This window comes from Stenella coeruleoalba (genome assembly GCF_951394435.1).
Source record: "Stenella coeruleoalba genome assembly, chromosome: 12".
NCBI lineage: Eukaryota > Metazoa > Chordata > Mammalia > Artiodactyla > Delphinidae > Stenella > Stenella coeruleoalba.
The window spans coordinates 81,505,252-81,526,585 of NC_137158.1; the positions used below are offsets into that span (position 1 = coordinate 81,505,252).

The 21,334-nt window shown below is 45.1% G+C and overlaps 1 protein-coding gene across 4 annotated transcripts in view; it reads left to right on the plus strand.

The window, feature by feature from the left end:
* The window catches only part of TULP4 (TUB like protein 4), a 229,156-nt gene that overhangs the window by 146,181 nt on the left and 61,641 nt on the right, over positions 1-21,334 (plus strand). For all 4 annotated transcript variants that reach the window (XM_079939365.1, XM_079939363.1, XM_079939366.1 and 1 more), the window contains exons 3-4: positions 5,245-5,373; positions 13,509-13,670. In XM_079939365.1, coding sequence (XP_079795491.1) covers positions 5,245-5,373; positions 13,509-13,670 — 291 coding nt within the window. The remainder of the gene's footprint in view (positions 1-5,244; positions 5,374-13,508; positions 13,671-21,334) is intronic.

Here is a 21,334-nt window from a genome sequence, read left to right on the forward strand (position 1 = left end):
CAGAGTGTTTCAAAAGGCTTAGGAAGAGAAACTCTTGCAACTCACTAATAAAAAAGACAGCCCAATTAAAAAGGGGCACAGGATCTGAATAGACATTTCTTCAAAAAAGGTAAACAGATGCCCAGTAAGCACTTGCAAAGATGCTCAAAACCATTAGCCATCAGGGAAATGCAAATCAAAACCACTTCACACCCACTAGGATGGCTATAATCAAAAAGACATAGTAGCAAGTGTTGGAGAGAATGTGAAGAAACTGGAACCTCATACATTGTTGCTGGGAATGTAAATTGGAGCAGCCACTTTGGAAGACAGTCTGGCAGTTCCTCAAGAAGTTAAACGTAGAATTATCGTTTCACTCAGCAACTCCACTCCTAGGCATATACCCAAGAAAATAAAAACTGATACACAAATGTTCATAGCAGTATTATTCATAATAGCCAAAAGGTGGAAACAACCCAGATAATTATCAACTGAATGGACAAACAAAATGGTATATCCATACAGTGGAATATTATTTGACCATATAAAGGAAGTAAATACGGGCACATGCTCCAACATGGATAAACCTTGAAAACATTATGCTGAGTGAAAGAAGCCAGGCCCCGAAGGCCACACATGGTATGATTGCATTTATATGCCGTGTCCAAAATAGGCAAATATGAACAGACGAAAGATCAGTGATTGTCTCGGGCTGAAGGGAGTACTGGAGGCTGATGAAGATGTTCTAGAATTTACTGTGATGATTGCACAGCTCTATAAATGATACAAAAACCATTGAGTTTTACTTTTTAAATGGGTTGTATGGTATGTCAGTTTTGTCTCAGTACAACTGTTGATGCCCCCCGCCCCGCCCCAAATCTCACTTGGACTAGTTTTAACATCTTAGTGTTGAAAGAGAACAGTATAAAATTCTAAAGAAATACGGTTAATCGTCCTTCAGGAATATTTTAATTTAGAAAAATTTGTGGAGTGCTGCTGTGTGCCTGCCGTCATGCCGGGCCTCAGGAGTACAGATGCAAAGAAACCGTCAGGCTGGCGAGAACCAGAGACGGTGTGCGGGGCGTGAACGCGTGCACCAGAACTGGGCAGGGGCACGTTGCTGTGTGCCTGCTGCTGCCCCAAGGGCCTTTCTCATCGTAGTTTTCACAAGAGCTCTAGAAGGATTGCTGCTGTTACCCCCGTTGCAGATGAGGAAAAGGGACCCAAGCGGGTCGACAGGGTGCCCGAGGCCATGCAGCTGGTGAGCGGTGCGGCCGGGGCTGAGCTCTGGACCTCACGGGACTGTCATGCTGGTGGGCATGAAGCCGTTGTCCACATTGAATTTCTTCCAGCCTCTGTTTCAGGGTGCTTTTGGTTCTTTGTTAAAAAACAGCTAAATGTATCTAAAATTCAGTTGGCACTCATTTTGTTTTTCTTGTACAAGTGAAGTTAGTGCTGTTTCGCTTAATAAATTACAGAATAAGAACTGAGTGGTAATAATCACTTACAGAGATTTATAACTTGAGCTATTTGTATTTAAGGTATGTCCAAATTACATTCTTTTAGGGTTAAGGGAAATATTTCTGAACATTGGTGATACTGGTTGTTCACTGTGGTAGTTTCCTGTATATATCTGTAAAGTAGAAATTATATCTACCAACAGCATTTGAAGGGTTCCTGCCTCAAACGATGAACATTCTTGGATGAACTGGTGCCTTGGATTAACTGGCACTAGAGTTTTGTTCTGCCTAAAAATAGTTCTAGAAGTAGGAGGTGAAGTGACTTATTGAGGGCATTAGAGTACAGCCCAAATAGGCCTTCAGCAGACCTGCACTGTATTTTTAGTGTGCAGGTTTTCTCTGCCGTTAACGGCAGATTTCTCTGCCGTTAATTTTACTCAGTAAGTATTGATTGATAAGAATAGCTGTAAAATGATAGAAACCTTACATTGGAGAGGGCGACAGGCTAGCATTTTGGGGACTAATCAAAGACCTGGGTCAGAACTTGGCTTAGCCTCTGTCTGTAGAGGAACACATACTTCAGCTAACATGTTAAATGCTGAAGTTCTTTTGTGCCCAAAGCAAACAGGAGCCCCGTTTTCCTTTAAAAGGGAAGGAAGCTCTGCCTTAGAATGCCTGGGCAGCTGCCTAGCACCCTGCCACGTCATCTGGGCAACTGAGAACCCAGCTGGCCCCTGCTTGGTAATTCCTCAACACTCTGGTATGTCCTGACATTGCCAAGCAGACTGGAGGGATTCGCAGAACAGGAAATAAGCGGCCGGGAGATAAGACGGGCAGCTCCGAATCGCAGACGAGAGCGGAAATGAGAAAACTAATCCAGGAAAACAACATCGCAGTTTAACTTTATTTTTAAACCAAGGATCACTGGAAAGATTTCTCCCTCTAATTTAGGGGAGCAACCCACCTATATTCAGTTATACCGGTTATACTCACAGCAAAGAAGTGTGTGTATGGGGACTGCACTTCTGTTTACTGCTGCATCTCAACTGATCAGGAATTAAGAAAAGATGACATTGAGTCTGTGAACTCTTTGTTTCTCCAACAACTACTACTGTGTTGTCATAAGACCAAGACATTTTTAACATTAGAAATAACTTTAAAACATTTTTTTGCCTCTGCTCTTTTGTGTTTGTGTCATGCTGCGACTTGCAGGCTGTCTTCATGAAGAAGAGAGGTTTTGTTACTGATAATAACTAAATATGCAATCATGTGTGGCGATGGTTGTTAAAGGAAAAAGGCAAAAGTATAGAAAATGTGACTAACCTCTGTTCTCTGAAATGTGATGCCTTGTCATCAAATATTATAAGGAAGGTCATAGTAGATGAATGTTCACTGTATTTAACTTAGGAAATAAGTGTTCTTATTTGTCATATTCCGCCCTCTTGTAGCCATCCTGAAGTGCATTTGTGATTGTGGGCTTAGGTGATGCAGGTGTCTTGAGGGACCATATTGCAGCACATTGTGGGCGGCACTGCTCAGGCCGATTGTTGTTGGGTCCGAAAGTTTATGAAGTTGGTTTTTATTGGCTACTTGGAAATTCTAAATTTTATGATACATTCAGTGTGTATTTAAAGACTTTAATTTAAAGACTTTAATTGTGTTGGTTTTACTATTTTTAAAAATTAGATCAGTAATTTAAATACAGAATTTTTAAAGCTAGACTTTAAAAACATGAATCTGGATTTGTTGCCCTCCCGTCCGCCTGTTTTGAGGCCCCTCCTGTGTATGTTCACAACTCTGTACTTGCATACAGAGCAGGGTATTATGTCTGTTTAGTGAACTGAACTCCGCAGGGACAAAGATTTCCTAACTTTCTATCCTCACAGCCTAATGGTTTGTAATAGGCAGTCTGTCAGTGTTGGCTCTTGTTAAAATGCCTTTGGGAGTCGAAAGTAACCTACTTGAAGTAGTTTTCAAAGCATAACTGAATGAGAATCGTAACTTACGTGTGGCTGTTTGGCATGATATGCTCAGCATTCCTGTGTGTCAGTGTTCAGAGGTGAGCATGCATCTGCCCTTTTCCTCCAGTGGCGCAGCTCAGGGGGAGGAGGGTGCACGTAAACCTGTGGTTATAGCAGGTGGTGTGAGCGCGGCACCTGCAGAGCAGTGACCAGAGAGGGACAGGCAGTCGCAGTGGAGGGACAAAAGCTAGATGGGGCTGCCGGCAGCTGGCAGTGTCCGCATCCACGGAACTTGCATCCGTTTTGCAGGCGGGCCATTGACTAGCTTAGATTTGGCCGACAAGTGCCAGGTCTCAAAAGATTGCAGCGTTTCAGCTCTTGATGCAGTTTTAAAAAAGAGCTACAGTATCCTTACATTTTAAGTGGGTAGTAATTTCCTCTTGGACAATTTGAGGATTTTAGTATGCATCTTGCAACAAATGCTGATACCACCAAGTGTGGTGGATCAAGGCTGGGGGGCCTCTCCTGGCTCCCTGGTGCCCATGGTACAGCTTTGAGAAGGGGCAGGGCTTCTGTGTCGGTCTGTGGTTTGGACGCAGATGGACGTGAGGAGGGAACTGTGCTTTTGGAGGTCTGTGATGGTCAGTCCTTGGCCTCAGCCGCTCGCAGTCAGTGGTTCAGAACATAAGTGGAACTTGGGGACCCTATGCACCGGTGCCACGTATTCACGAGGGTTGTTAGCTTATGAGGCACAAAGTCCTGGGAGGAGACGAGATTCGCATCTTGTGAGCAGCAGGGGTGCTCTTGCTGGTTAGTAACAGTCCTCATTCGACTGACATACATCTGCATGTGTCCACGTATCCATGGCTGTTCTGGCTCCCAGCTGGACTTTGCGCTTGCCGAGGGCAGGCCCTGTCTTCTCCACCTCCGTGTTGGTCACGCAGCAGCGTGCAGCATGGATCTGATGAGTACGAGCTGAACGAAGGAAACGATCACGGTCACCAGCGCGGGTGGGCCAGGTGACCTCCAGAAGCATTCCCCTTGGGGAGCCCGGCGCTGGTTTTGTGCCTCCTGGGACCACTTCATAGCCCTGTGCCCTTACGGGTTTTACTGGGCTCTGTGAGGGCTGATCCCACAGACCACCTACCTGCGGCCATGAACGAGTGATAGTTGAGAAAGATGAAAATGATTGTCCACGTTCAGGATTTTTCAAATTTAAAAATTAAGTTCTCATACTCATCCGTTTTGAAGCTTATAGTTTCTTCGTATTTCCTCTGTGATAAATCCTGAACAGCTTAGATATTTCAACTGTGTATTTTTTCCAAATTGGCATGCTTAGATGCTGAACTACTTGGAAATAATGTAGCCTGGCAAAGGTACAGAAAATTTCACTTTGGGAAAAAAATGAGATTACATAGGCCGCACCCTTTCTTCCATCTGTACCAAGCAAGTAGTGCCCTGACTCAGGTGCACACAGGAGGTTTCGAGGCAATCGTTTCCCCACCACCCACGGCCCTCAGGCGAGCGAGCCTGGCACTGTGGAGGCAGGGCCGGGTACGGGTGGGCTCTGGGCCGGCTCTGCGGTCACGGCGACGGGTGCTGCGGCGCTGTGGTTCGTGGTTTGCTCAGGTGCCTGCTGTTTGTCAGGAGGCCGCGTCACGTGGGCCTGGTCCCCTGAGGCGCTGCCGTGTGTCCTCTCTGCTGGACTCCCCACCCCCCATCCTCCCCGAGTCCTTGCCTTTGTCCGTGCATTCTAGTTAGTTTTGGGTCTGATAACGTCGTAGACGTGATTGCGGCCCACGGGCTCCTTCCCTGCAGTAAGTGTCTTTTTGGTCGTTTCCTAGGTCGTGTTGGTGAGGTGGAACGAGCCGTACCAGAAGCTGGCCACGTGCGACGCAGACGGCGGGATATTCGTGTGGATCCAGTACGAAGGGCGGTGGTCTGTGGAGCTGGTCAACGACCGAGGGGCCCAGGTGAGCGGGCAGGACGCTCCTCCAGGGAAGGGCGGAGGGCAGATGAATGAAACCAGCATCCTGCTTCTCGTGCTGCCCGTTGAGTACATCACTGGAGCGAGAGAAGGATCGTCCTTCCTTCTCTTCCACTCTGCGGCTGTTGTGAGAACGGTCCAGGCCTTAAGCTTTAATTAAACCTGTGAAGTCGTTTTTCGCCACTCAGTGTTGTGATTACCTGTTAAATTCCGATTTAACGAAGCGCTCCTGGCGTAGCGCTTCTTTGCTGCCCCGTGGAAGGTATTTTCCCGTGTTGTCATCTTCCTAGTTCTCTCACGGGGAGCTCCACATGACCGTTCTCACAGCCAATCCCCAAGCCAAGTTTTTCACAGTCCCTTCGGTCAGGTTTCAATTAGTGGGGCCACCTGTTGTCGTCACTCAGCTCTCCCTTTCTGGTACCAATTTGTCGCTGCTCTGAGGAAAACAGTTGCTCCAGGGACGCCCTGCCGAGCTGTGCTATTTTAAAAACCACTTCGTGGGTCCTCGTGGCTGATGGTATGGCCCTGCCTCTCCCTCCCCGTGAGGACGGCTGTGTGGAGCTCCTGTCTCGTGTGTTTAAGGACACGGGTCCCGTGCCAAGGATTTGACAGGCCCGAGTGCTGGGGGAACCTTTATTGACAAGGGCTTTCTTAGTCTGTTTGGCTCCGGGGTGGTTCCCCTGTGACTGCCTTTCTATACATTCCTAAGGAAATGAATTCTCACCCTCTCTCTTCCCATCTGTTGCTTAAATAAGCTACGAGCTCTCCAACTTCGAAAGATGCAGATGGGTGAGGTGACATAAAATTGCAGGGAATGAAGCTCTTACTGGCAGTTACTGCCAGGCTGAGGAACTTTGTAAGATGCCATCACAGAAGGCAGAGCTACCTCTGGGTGCAAACAGGGCATACTTCTTTGTGTGAGTTTATTTATTTGGTAGGGTCGGTGTCATAATTTTGACTGACTCTGGTAAGGCCTTACGGGTATCCTGTATTCCGCCGTGAGTGGAAAAAGGAAGAGGTGGCGCCTACGCTGTGACTACTAACTGACCTTGAAATTGAGCCACAGATGTGGAAACCTCCATGCCCATAAGAAGTTCACGTCACCTAGAAGGTGGACACTGTGGTCAAGAGCATGAGCTCTGGAGTCAGTGTCTCGGTCCGTCACGCTTCAGTAGGAGATACTTTACTTCTGTGCCTCAGTTTCCTCATCTGTACACAGGGAGTTTAATGGTGCCTGCCCCCACGGATCACTTGGGAGGATTACAGAAGATTCCATATGGAAGGGAGTTCCCTGGTAGCCCAGTGGTTAGGATTCCAGGCTTTTGCTACCGTGGCTCGGGTTCAGCCCCTGGTCAGGGAGCTGAGATCCTGCAAGTTGCGTGGCACAGCCCCCCCAAAAAAACAGGTTAAATGTGGAGAACGCTGTGCCACGTCTGCACATGATGGTTGTCCCCACAAGTTGCGATGGTGCCTGAAGCACTCACGAGGTGCCAGCACCCATAGCCGCCACCACGGGGCGCACCTGCCCTTAGGTCGTCGCCATAGCGTCATCACCAAAGACCAGCTTCAGACCTTGAGGCAGCAACTCTTCTGCACTTGCCCATGAGGGTCTTTGAAGTGCCGCTGTTCTCCCATCCACCAGAGTGAAGCCTTTCCCTAGACAGGCCCAGTGGTCACGTGACACATGTCTTCAGACCTTGGCCGGCAAGAGGTCTTACAGAGTGTTACTCTTACAGAACGGCACTCAGTGCTGGCCTTTTCCAGGTGTCATCCCTCACCTCCACAGGAACCCTGTTGGGAAGGTGGTGTTACTCTCAGTTAATGGAAGAAAAAACCCAGCTCAGGGAGGTTGAGTAACGCACCCAGGGAAGTTGGTTCATGGTTTGTAAAGCCAGAATTTGAACCCAGGTTTGAGTCCGAAACTCTGTCTTGTTCCCAGACAATAAACTGTTTTCTCTTTAGCAGAGGTGCATATACTCATAGTACATCCAGAGAGCTCAGGCTTCACTGCCATTGGCGAGTCCGGCCCCCCAGCCTGGTGGTGCTGCCACACTGTCTCCTGCTGACGGCAGTTTCTCTGAGGAGGGAGACATCTGTCACCTCCACGTCAGAGCCGTGTGGCCTCTGCCACCGCCATATACCCTCAGCCTTTCTTTTCATTGAGAGTTTGGCGAAAAAAAAAAGCGTGTTAGAAACAAGAACGGATGCATTCAGACCTGGAAGTGAATGAGCTTACATGGACCATAGAACATCTGGAAGCACCTAGAATCTCCCAAAAGCCTGTTCCTTTCAGGTTCAACCAGAGTAATCACTGTATCTAGTGATCTGATCCAGATCTTCATATAGCTTTGCTGTTTGCCACTCTGATTCTACAGACCTCAGAATCCATTGAGCAATTGTTATCGTTAAGCACTTGCATTTGGAGGAGATTTGGCCGCTTTTAATTGTGTTGGAGTCGCGTCCTGTATGAGAAGCGTCATGCACCGGTGAGGATGGCTCACTGGTGGAGGGAGTGCAGGGTCCGTGCACCGGGAGCGGTGTCTGGGGGCAGGAGGGACAGTTCTGTGCCTGGAGGAGGAGCGTCCTTGAAGTGATACTCTTGAGAAGAGGTGACAGGTGATCTTTGTTATATAGCAGGCCTTTCATCGTCGTGAGGTAATCAGACATTTGGCAGAAGCCAGGTGAAGCTTTAACACTCTTTTTTTCAGGAAATGATTATGAGTCCTTTATTTCCAAAATGAGTCTGGAACAGTGCCTGCATTATTTCATAGCATTGGTCACAGGCCGGCTGTGCCAGGCCCAGGCCTCGGACCGTCAGAGGAAAGGCTGTCTTGGGCGCCGGGCCGTCCAGGCTGCTCCTCAGCTTTGGTCAGTCATGTCGAGAGAGCCCTGAACGTGGGCCAGGAGTGCCACAGCCCCCCGCATCGGATAGGCCACAGCAGAGGGCTTTCTGCTTATTTCCTTAACACACTAGGGACTCAGTTCCCCTGGTTTTGTTTTTCCAATTTTGGTATAGTCTTATCACTCTATGCCAACCTAATTTAATAAACGCAATTAGATCATGTAAACATCCTCTGTTATCATTTTTTGTGACTGTAAGATGGGTGGTGCCTTGGAGAAGCATCTTGTCACTGGCTATACGTTTTCTCACTCTAGTGAGATGTTTTTCCTTTAGCACAAAGATAAATGAGTTAAAACCCATGTAAATAAGTAACATTATCTTTGCAAAATGAAATGACTTTTACAGTTTATTGCAGAATTAATGTGTTGTCTGTAAAAAAAAAAAAATCTTTTCAGTTCTTAAGAAAAACTAGATAATGTAACTGGTTGAAACATAAGGTCAGAGAAACCAAGATTCTGAGTTGAAAAACAAACAGCTTTTTCCAGTACCTTCAGACCAGCTGTCGAGGAGCTGCCTCACACCCCCATGCCATTGTCATGAGGGGGACGTGCTGACCACTGATAACCTATAACCCCTGCTGGGAAAACAGCAAGAAGTTCATGTCCTTTTGGTGTTTGTTCATTTGTTTTATTACTATCTGAAGTGTGAAAAGTCCAGTAATGTTACAAATTTCAATGAAGGTGAACATTTCCAAGTATAAGCAACAGTGAAGATGATAATCCATTTTTTTAAGTTAGAAAATACTTAAAAGGTAGTACAAACTGAAAAAGTAAATTAAGGCGGTAGAAACAGGACCAAATATAACAATAATTAGAATAAATGTAAATGGACTGACTTCACCGGTCAAGATGATGCTTGACAGATTACGTTTTTAAAAACATAGCTGTATGCTATTAGGAGCCACACCTAAAACTTAAGGACATATACAAGTTTAAAGTAAAAAGGTGGAAAAGATGTATTGAGCAAATATCCAGGAAAAAGGAAAGCTGGAGTAGCAACTGTTACTTTCGGATGAAATACACTTAAAGATAGAAAGTAATGTTTCGTTTATAGAGTGCTACCACATAATGATAAAGGCTGTAGTTTACCAAGATGATATTTTAAATATGTGCACTTATTAGTAATAGCGTCAAGATATGTGAAGGAAATTGACAGAACTGAAAGTAAAAACTGATGAATTCATTGATATACTGAGAAGTTTCAACAACAAAAAAAATCAGCAAAGATATAGAAGATCTGAGCAACACAGTTAACAAGCTTGACCTAATGGACACTCGTAGTTACTGAATCCACCGAGTAGAGAACATACATTTTTCTCAGACACACACAGAATGTTTACAAAAATTAATCATGTTCTGAGGTTTCGCAGACTTTTTCTGTGAAGGGGCAAGTTAGTACATATTTTAGGCTTTGTGGACGAGGAGTCAGAATTGAGGATATTACGTAAGTACTAACAAGAAAGAAAAGAAAACCAGAAAACGTTTTGTTGATAAAGTTAAAAAGTTTATTTATGGATGCTAAAATTTGAATTTTATATAATTTCACATACAACAAAGTATCATTCCTCTCGAAATTTTTTCCTAACCATTTAAAACCGTAGTTTGTGGACTGTACAAAAATAGGCGGCAAATAGATTTGGCCCACTGGCCATAGTTTGCCAGCCTGTTTTAAGGCATTCATAAAACCTAAACAAATTTCCACTGGTAGCTCTCATGATTATGGACCATGATTTCTGAATGGGTTAGAAGTTAATAACAAAAACATAAATTTAAGAAATTGGTGGGAATTCCCTGGCGGTCCAGTGGTTAGGACTTGGCCCTTTCACTGCCGGGGCCCAGGTTCAGTCCCTGGTCAGGGTACTAAGATCCCAGAAGCCATGCAGCGTGGCCAGAAAAAAAGAAAAGAAAGGAAATTGCTGACCAAATACCTAGACACTTGGTCATTTTTAAACGCATTGTTAACTAGTTCACGGCCATTTATAAAAGCTTAGGTCTGAATGATAACGGACTGTCCACATATCAAAACTTGTGAGATAGGATTAAAGTGGTGATATAAGAAAATAGATATCCTAGGGTCTTCCCTAGTGGCGCAGTGGTTAAGAATCCGCCTGCCAGTGCAGGGGACAAGGGTTCGAACCCTGCTCCGGGAAGATCCCACATGCCGCAGAGCAACTAAGCCCGTGTACCACAACTGCTGAGCCTGAGCTCTAGAGCCCGCGAGCCACAACTACTGAGTCCACACGCCACAACTACTGAAGCCTACACGCCTAGAGCCCGTGCTCTACAACAAGAGAAGCCACCACAATGAGAAGCTCGTGCACCACAACGAAGAGTAGCCCCTGCTCGCCGCAACTAGAGAAAGCCTGTGCGCAGCAACAAAGACCCCACACAGCCGAAGTTAAATAAATAAATAAATAAACTAATTTTTTTAAAAAAGAGAATATATATCCTTAATTTATGTATATTAGAAAGGAATAAAACTCTGATCAAATGAACAGAGTAAATCCAGTAAAAGGAGAAAGAAAATATAATTTAAATAAAAGTAGAAATTAATGCAATAGCGAAAAAAATCATACAATAGAGGAGATCAACAAATTCAAAAATTTGTTCTTTGGAAAAAAATTAATGAAGTAGACAAACTGCTGGCAAGCCTTGAGTAAGAGAAGAAAGATGAAACCTAAAATAATTTTATGAATGAAAAGTTGAGCATAACTGTAGATAAGGTAGAGATTACAAGGTAGTCAAAGGTAAATAAAAGATGCCCAGGTAATTCAGTGGGGGAAGAACCATCTTTTTTTTTTAATTGAGGTATAATTGACATATAACATACTGGTTTCAGGTGTACAACAGAATTTGTATCTACTGGGAAATGATCGCCACGATAAGTCTATTTGACATCCAAGGAATAGTCTTTTTGACAAATGGTGCAGAAGCAACTGAATATCTGCATTTAAAATTTAAAAAGTAGAACCTTGATTCTTACCATACACCCTGTGCAAAAATTAAGTGAATCATAGACATTAATGTAAAAGCTGTACACTTCTCCTGGAAAGTTTGCGTTTGCCACCTTGGGTTAGGTAAAGATTTCTTGGATTGGATACAAAAAGCATGAAACGTAAGAGAAAGAACTTGATATTGGACTTCATCAAAATTTAAAACTTACTTTTTGAAAGATATCCTTAAGAAAATGAAAAGGCAAGTTACAGAATGGGAGAAATTATTTGCAGCACATATTCAGATAAAGGATAGTATCTAGATTTTTACAACACGATAAGAAGGTCAAAAACTTCTATATATCTGTATACATATGTGTATGTGTGTGTGTATTTACGTATATAATGAATAGGTGAACGTGAACGGATATACAAATAGATATATATGGCAAGGGATGTGAATAGAAAGGTTCCAAAAGAGGATGTGCATATGATCAATAAGCACATGAAATGATGCTCAGCATATTAATCATTGGGGAAATGCAAATTAAAAGCACAGTGTCCTACCACTACACACCTACTAGAATAGCTAAAATAAAAAAGACTGGCAACACCGAGTGCTGGTGAGGTGTGGACCTACTCACATATATTGCTGATGGGAATGTGAAATGGTTTAGCCACTTTGGAAAAGCTTGGTAATTTCTTATGCATTTAAACATACACTTGCCATATGACCCAGCAGTTAATTCCATTCCTAGGTATTTACTCAAGAAAAATGAAACCATGTGCCTACAGAAAGTCTTGCACGTGAATACTCATAGCAATTTTGTAATAAGCAAATACTGGAAACAACCCAAACGCCCAGCCCTTTGGGGAGATGAATAAATTGTGGTATAATTATGCCATGGAATATTACTCATCTATAAAAAGGAATGAACTACTGATGCACACAAGAAATCAGAATACTCTCAAAATTATTATACTGAGTAGAAGCAATCATAAAGAAAAGTGAACATACTGTGTGGTTCTATTCATGCGAAATTCCTAGAATAAGCAGCTAGTTACAGAAGTTAGGTCACTGGTTGCCTCAGACCCAGGGTGAGGGCAGGGAATTGACTGCCAAGGGGAACTTTATTTATTGTACATAAATTATAGCTCACTAAAGGTGATATTTAAAAGGATAATAAGTACTATTAACAACTACTTGCCAACAGTTTTGAGAACTTACATGAACTGGACAAATTCCTAAAAAAATATTTTAATAGAACTGACTCAAGAAGAAATAAAAAGAGAAGCTTGTCTGCTGCTAACACTATTAAATAAATTGAAGCAATGATTAAAAATCATCCCACAAAAAAGTGCAAAGCCAGATGGTTTCACAGGCATGTTCCACCAAACTGAAGCAACAGGTCGGCCCAGTTTATACAAATTCTTCCTGGCCATGGAAGAAAAGGGACTACCCTCTAACTCATTCTGAGAGGTCAGCATTAACCCTGATAAATTCAAACAAAGACGTTATAAAAAATGAAATCACAAGTTTGCCTCACTCGTGAATACAGATGTGGAAATCCCAAACACGTAATCAACTTCAACTGTACGTGTAAAGGACAATACTTGACCTCGAAGTTGGGCTTCTTCTAGGTATGTAAGGATGGCATAAAACTGGGAAATCCATGGAAGTAATTTGCTGCAGTAATAGATTAAAAGAGGAAAAACATGTGGTCCTTTGAATAAATGCATTTGATAGAACTGAACACCCAAGTATAAGTAATGTGTTCCGGTTAGAGATTATTTCTCATTTTGATTGCGGGAATGTTGTTAGCAAGACTGAGAAACGTATATAATCAGAAACTGAGAGCTTTACTATCTTGATAAGTGACCACGAGACACTGATGGAGAATCTGGTACTATAAGGGGCAGGCCGTAGAACAGTGTCTAAAAGCAAGGATGCTGGAGCCGCACAACCCTTGATCATTCTTCGCTCTGCCCCTCGCCAGCCCTGTGAGACCAAGGAGAAGTTACTTCTCTCCGCTGTGGGAGGTATTACCATGGGCTTAATGAATTACCATGTGTGACACACTTAGCACCTCCACGCTGGCATATATGCTTTTCAAATAATGTGTTTTATGTGTTATTGTTAAAATACATGCAACAACATATTGTATTGTCTCTTTAAGGCCATCTCGATCTTAGCCAAAGGCTAAGGTAATGACTACGTCTAGTCTTTGATAAAAGTGCTTTCCCTTTCAGATTACAAATTGACTCCTTTTATCTGTGTGTCCCAAAGGTGAGTGATTTCACGTGGAGCCACGATGGGACTCAAGCACTTATTTCGTATCGAGATGGGTTTGTCCTGGTTGGTTCTGTCAGTGGACAAAGACACTGGTCATCTGAGATCAACTTGGAAAGTCAAATCACATGTGGCATATGGACGCCCGATGACCAACAGGTAATGCCTCTTGAACATGATGTGTCATGTTAAAACGACGTGAGCTGAGGGGGAAAAGCGTTAAGTACTAATACGGGGTGGGGGGAGGGGGGAGGAGAGCTGTCTCAAAGGCTGGTAAAGAATGACAAAGGGAAAGAACACTGAACTTGTCCAGGTAAAAATTAACACCAACATTTCATGTGTTAATAGATTGGGGAAATAACATTCCCCACCAATACTGTGAATACTGAGTTAACAGTTTAATTATAGAAAATACTCATACAAATTTACTTTAAAATCTGCATAAATAGCCAATTGATAAATGGATAATGGACATAAATCGTTCACAAAAGAAGTTCAGTCAGTAATCATGGTGGGAAAGTATGTATTCTCAGGGAAAAAATGCGAAATAGCATAGTGAGAGGGTATATTTTCACTTATTAACAAAGAAAATGATACCCATGATTTTATTGATCATTCGTAAGTATTTTCATTCATTGCTGGTAATAATATGCATTCGATCTTTGGGGTGGCAAAGATTTGATACAATTTTTAAGCAAGTCTAAAAAATTATCATCTGCTTTGACCTGGTGATATGCTTTAGGAATTTATCTAAAAGAGACAAAATGGGAAGAAAATAAAAGTTGTGGTCGTTAAAGCATTATTTATGATAGTAAAAATTTGGCAACAGCCTAGTAGTACGAAAATAGAAGACTGGTTAAGTAAACTGTGGTATAACCACTTAAAGGATCATATAGTAGTTCAATAAATTAGAGATCGTGGTTATACAGATGACGTAATAATCTGAAAGAGCTCTTATGATATAATGTTAAGGAGAAAAACCAGGATACGAAATGGTGTATGTGGTGTGATTACCACATCATAAAACAACTGAAGGAAACTACCCACATTGTCAAACTAACTGGAAGGAAATTAATCAAAATGCCGCATGTAGGTGGTTATTTTATGGTGAGCCTCTGGGTCATTTTTAAAACCTAATTTCAAGTTTTTCTTTAAGGTGCCTATTTTACGTTCATGATAAAATGATGTATAATAACCTAATAAAATTATATATTGATAATTCATTTTTTAATATAAGGGTTGACTAGTTAAAACCTTTGTAAATGTAAAATTTGTGTTTTCCAAGTACAGGAGAATCCCTAAAATGCCAGAACATTTTATACTTGAGATTTCAGTTTAATTGTGGTAAAATCAAACAGTATAATATGAAACCATAACTTTTGGGGGAAGCTTTTTTATTTTTCTTTTTTTTAATGAATTGCTTCTTGTGACTTCTTATCACTGTATATTTCATGTTTCCATTTTATTTTCAAGTAAAAATGCTCAGTATTTTTTTCTCTTCTCAAAATTAGTGTTACGAGAATTACAACGAGGTAGTAGTCTCAACTCTTGAGTTTCTTCCCTCCCCATCCCCCAAAGGCATCTTAGTATCCAATAGCACATGTGTGTTTCTGTGTGAAGCACTTGGACTTATTTATTACAGCATTTTATTTTTGTAGGATTTTACTGCCCCTGCAGTCTGCTCAGAGATGCATGCCGTGGCCCAGTGAGTGACCTTGCACACATACTTAACCTCTCCCTGCTTCAGTTTCCTCCTCTGTGACAAGGGGTGTGAATTATTTCCTGCCTAATTCCCAGGGCTTTTATAATGATCAGATGAGAGAACAGATGCGAAAGCAGTTAAGAATATGTCAGAGGAAGTCTCGGCTTCACATTCTTCCCTCACCTGGAGTGATGGAACCATGAGGCTCATGTCACCGTCCCCTCTGAGCTGTGCTGGACAGTGTCCCCAGCAGACTGCACCCCTGGAGTGTGACAGGCATGGGACCCAGAGAGGCTGGGGACACAGTGTGTGAGATGCAGCACCTGCCTTTGAGGGCCTTGGGCCACTGGAGAAGGCAGGCCCACAAGCGCCTTGTGCTGCGTCCAACATGGTTGCCCAGGTGGCAGACAGCATGGTGTCGAGCGGGGGATGGAAGCGAGGTGGGCTGCAGCTTCAACTGGGTTCCCTAGGCCTGTCGGCAGGACCCCAAAGCAGCTTTGCAGATGGTTGGGCTCCTGGCCCACACCTCTGTCTGGATGGCTGTTTTTATGGTTCTGTACTGAGGGCCAGCAGGTGGGATTTCATCTGAGGAAAGAGCTCCATTGCCTTTATAAAAAGGATTGCAGACCTTGGAGGAATTTTACACAGGGAAGAGGTGTGTGGGACGCTCTGTGGGTCGTGTTTGAACTGAGACATTCCTCTCTCCGTCTCTGTCATTCTTTCGTATCTTTTGCTTAGTTTGAAAATTATTGATGAGAAAAGAGTGTGAAGACGGTATAATGTTTGTAATTAATGCCCTGAGCTCTGACATTGGGACAGTCTCAGGTGTGGGCTGCAGGAAGCCGGCTACATCTCTTTTCTTCTCCTTGAGAACCTTCTGCCCTTGATGTAGAGTAAAACAGCCTCCAGGACGCCTCCTCACATCTTGAGGCAGTTCTGATCGTAATGGGATCTGAGGCTGCTTCCTGTTAACTCTTCAAAATGTAAGCAGTACAGTTTTACAAGCAGTGAGTTTGAAATCTAGCCATTTTCCTGTTTGTCATATATTTTCCTCATTTTTTCTGGGGGGTCTGGGTGAACACTGTGCCTCTTCAGACATGAACATTTACAAATATGCATCCAGCTCGCTTTGAGTCTTAGCTGAGTATCAGTTCACTGTCAGAGCCTTTCAGCTGGCTGTGGAGAACTTGAGACGTGTTTCCGTTAAGTGTCCATCATCGGATGAATGGATAAAGATGTGGCACATACGTACAATGGAATATTACTCAGCCATAAAAAGAAAAGAAATGGAGCTATTTGTAATGAGGTGGATAGACCTAGAGTCTGTCATACAGAGTGAGGTACGTCAGAAAGAGAAAACAAATACCGTATGCTAACACATATATATGGAATTTAAGAAAAAAAAAATGTCATGAAGAACCTAGGAGTAAGACAGGAATAAAGACACAGACCTACTAGAGAATGGACTTGAGGATATGGGGAGGGGGAAGGGTAAGCTGTGACAAAGCGAGAGAGAGGCATGGACATATATACACTACCAAACGTAAGGTAGATAGCTAGTGGGAAGCAGCCGCATAGCACAGGGAGATCAGCTCGGTGCTTTGTGACCACCTAGAGGGGTGGGATAGGGAGGGTGGGAGGGAGGGAGACGTAAGAGGGAAGAGATATGGGAACATATGTATATGTATAACTGATTCACTTTGTCATAAAGCAGAAACTAACACACCATTGTAAAGCAATTATACTCCAATAAAGATGTAAAAAAAAAAAAAAAGGTAGAGATGCTGGCACGTGAGCCAGCATGTGTCTAGGAGTTAGCACTGCTGTCCCAGGAGGAGGGTGAGCAGCTGGTGGATCCGTGTCCGCAAGAGCAGGACAGAGGAAAAAGCCTCAAACTTACATCTGACGGATTTAGGTTAGATGAAGAAGGTTTTTGTGGTTAAAGTTCTGAGCACAAGAAGAAAACTCTCCCTCCTTTCCTTTCCGTCCTTCCTGGGAGAACTCCAAGAAGGCGGCTCCCAGAAACATCCCTCTGTGGTGGGGACCAGGGGTTCTGCAGAGGACTTCTCAGGCTGCTGGCCTTGTCCCATTCTTGTCCCAGTTGCCGCTTCTCTGTCACAGCTCCCACGAGAGGCACGTGTATGGTCTGGGTGCGCCAGCCGTGTTTGGATTCGTTGTAAGGGATCTCGGGCGTCAGAGCCATGTGCACGTGAGGCATGTTAGCGACTCCTGCTTGCACACCGTCAGTGCAGCCCCTGATCAAACAGGACTCATTCAATCCCGGCGTTTGCAGCCTCCCTCCCCGAGCCAGTGGTCCTTCCCACTAAACCCAGTCCTGGCCTGCTGGCCTTTCTTGCCACTTCCCCACACTTTCTGCTCAGGTTGCCTGGCCCCCAGGCCCCCAGTCTTGGAGCATCTTCTCTCTGGGCTCCTGCCTCGGGTGAAGGCTTCCCTCCAAGCAGCCCGTGGCTTCCCTTGGCTGCTGCCCCACTGCTCGGCCCCTTCGGCCCCAGGCCACACGTCCAGGCTTCGTGCTCTCTGGTCGCTGCTGGCTAGATCCAGCCCCTGTCCCAGCCTCGTCTTCCCCTTCCCAGTGCCGCCCTTCACCGGCTCCTGGAAACCTTCCCCAGCTGCCCTGTGCTGGCGCTGCCACCTTGGGCTCCCGAGCTCCTTCCAAGCTTTCTGGGCTTCCACCCTTGGCCTTCCCCCTTTTTGCCTGTCCTCGGGGCGATTTCTTCCACTGCCACGTGTGCATCTCAGGCTCCCCAGCTCTGTGCTATGCTCACATCTCCCTCTGGTCCTTCACACTGAGCCCCGGCTGCCCGCAGACCCCGCTGGAATCCCGTGTGGTCCGCACTCTCGGGTCCGTCCTCATCCCTGCCCTGCTCCTCTAATTGCTGATCACTTACGCCCCCGACTGGGAGCTGTGCTTGACTTTCCCTCTTCCTTAGCTGCACCCTCTACATAGTCACTAAACCCTACTGAGTCCACTTCCTCAATACTTCAGGGCCAGGAATTGATTTATTTGTATTTAAAAGTGGCAGATGACTGTGCTCAGACTAACGTCCGTGAAGGTAGGTAAGGCTCCACGTACCTAGAATTCTGGAGTAGGGCTGGTTGATCTGGGGACTCCCAGGTTCTTCCCACCACTCCTCTCCTGCAGCTTCGTCCCTTGGCTGGTTCCTTCTGTCGTGTCTGGTGGCTGCTTCTGCCAACTGGGCTGCCTTTTTCTTGGTTCATGTCCAGTGAGGGAGTGAGTGGCTCTTCAGCTCTTTGAAGTTACTCGAAGGTTCCCTTTGGCCACCGCAGTGGCTTGCACACTGTGTGCATTCCTCAGGGAGTTGTGCATCTGCCTTCCTGGGGCTGGGGGTGGCCTACGGCCCGGGGAGGAGGGGGCGGAGAGCACCCAGCAGAGCCCGGGGCAGCCCCACTTCCGTTAGTTTTAGATGTGTTGTTGGGATGGGAATCTGCTCCCTCTCTGCACAGTCTGCTTCCTCTCTAACTTCCTTTACTATTTATTTTTTACTAATTTTTATTAAAGAGCTGTAGTTTTTAAAAGTCAGATAGTACTACTGGGTTTATAATGAATGTTTTTTAAAAACCACAAAACACAAGCACCTTTCAGCTCCCTGCGCCGCCCTCCCGCTCCCAGATCCCTGCTCCCTGGGGCCAGCACTTTGCTTGTGTTTCCCTCCGCATTTCTGAGTTACGGGCTTATGTGCCAGATCTGGATCTTTCTTTGGACTCAGGTCTTCTCTGCCGACTTTGCACGTGGGAGATGAGGACTGGCTGTCTCAGAAGGCCCCCTTCCACGGCTGCCCGCCCCCCACCTCCCATCCTCCCAGTGTGCTCTGTCTTCTCGCTGAAGGCCCGACTCGCACACAGAAGAACCAGGATAGCATTGCCTTCCTCATGCAGTCATTTTGCTTTTTCCAGAATTAGTCAAGTTGCTTTATTTATTTCCTTAGTTTTCTGTGTACCAATCACAAATTAATCCCTCTGCTCTCCAAAAAATTGAAAATCTCCTCCGAAATGTTCCACCACCCCAAGTGGTACATCCGACTCACTTGTTTCCTGGCGCTGCCCCGCCCTGGGCCCTCAGCCGCCTGCTCCGGCCTGAACCGGTTGCTCTTGGCCTGCAGCACACCTGGCATCCTGAGCACCCGTTCCCTCATCTCCTCCTGTTTCTGGGACGAGCACCTTTATTTTTGTGGTGTGTCCCCTCATTTTGGTGGAACGTGTCTTCAGGGTGTTGTATGTTTCAAGATGCTGTGCTTTGTCTCTCTCACCTGTTTGGCTGGGACATGGTGGTCATTTTCCAACTTGTCCTTCGCCTCCAAGAACTTGTCTTAGTTCTGTGATATTTTCTTTTCTCTTTCTGGAAATCGTATTATTCAGATGATGTTCTTTTAGGTTGATGATTTGATTTTAATATCTTTTCTCGTCCTGTTTCTTTTCTTTGCCTAATCTTGTTTTCTGGGTGATGTCCTGAGCTATATCCTCCAAGTTTTCTTTGACTTTTAAAAAATTAATACTATCACATTTTTAATTATTAGGAGCTCTTTTTGTTTTGTTTTGTTTTCTGATTGTTCTTTCTTTAAAAAAAATTCATTTTATTCTTATCTCATGGAGAACAAAACAACGTGAGGATATTGATTTGAAGGTTTTTTTGGTTTTTTTTTTTTGCGGTACGCTCACTGCTGTGGCCTCTCCCGTTGCGGGGCACAGGCTCCGGACGCGCAGGCTCAGCAGCCATGGCTCACGGGCCCAGCCGCTCCGCGGCATGTGGGATCCTTCCAGACTGGGGCACGAACCCGCGTCCCCTGCATCGGCAGGCGGACTCTCAACCACTGTGCCACCAGGGAAGCCCTGATTTGAAGTATTCTTTTGTATTCTTCATTGTCTTTCTCCTCCAGGTTCTTTCTGGTTTTGTTTTGGCTTCTCTTTTTCATATTAGATGCTTTTCTCAAATGTCTGGTGATCCTTGGTTGTCTGCTCATATTTAAGAGGTGGATACTAAAAAGTACTTGGAAGCCTGTGGAATGGGGTAATTAGTGGACCTGTCCTTCTACTTGGAAGACCCATCTGGACATCAGAGTCTGTCTTTGAGCAATCTTCTTCCTGACCGTGGCAGTGTTGGAGGCTGGCTGCCTGTGGGCCTTACCTGGTGGCTGAAGTGGGCTCCGTTTTAGCATTCAGTTGCTGGGTTTTTCACCCTAGGCCCCTGAGCTGTGTCTGGCCTTCTGTTCAGCCCCTTCACAGAGAGTAAGATGCGTACCCGCCTGCCTGGGTAGGAGAGGAGATGCGGAGGGCTAACCATTCCTTTTCAAGGCTTCCAACCAGTCCACTCTGGGAAGGTGACCCTAATCAGCTTACTCTTGTGTTTCCTGGTGTCGCTTTGGGCTTCAGCTCGCTCTGGTCTACTCTGTCACTTACCACGTGCCCATGTGCTGTCAGTTTCTAAGTGTTGACTTCTCTGTCTGCTGACCTCTCCGCTGACCTGTTCTCTCCAGTTCTCTGTTAGAGTTTCACGCTCGTTACCTCTCAGTTGAGTGGGGTTCGGGAAGGTGTCCAGTCCATCACGCAACCCCTCGTACCTTTCCAGGCTTCTCTCTGCCCCTGCTCTCCCCTTCTACTCGCCCTAGTGGACCAGTTTGATTTCCCAAGCTCACATTGCTTTCCTGCTTTCGAGCGTGCTGTTGCTTCTGCCCTTGCCTCTTGTCCAGTCAATTTCCAGTCGTCCTTGAAGGGTCAACTCAAACATCACCTCCTCTGTACAGTCTGCTCCCTGCCACCTTCCTCCACTCCAGCCCAGGCAGAGCTAATTAGACTCTGGAGTGTTCCAGGAGCACCTCCTGTACACCAAGAGCACATTTTGTAACATTTTCCACATTGTGTTGTAACTGTTGGTTGCATATTTTCTTTCTTACCAGATGTGAGGGCAGGGGCCATGCCTCATTGTTCCCTGTGCAGCAGTAGTGCAGTCATGCAGTGAGTGCGGGAAGAATGCTTTCTCTAGAAGCGCCGGCCTCCCCCTCCTCTCCGCCTGGTGATGATTAAGTCCTTATCCTCACCGAAGGAATTGCCATATTTCCTCCCGTCCTCAGGTACCACACAGTCA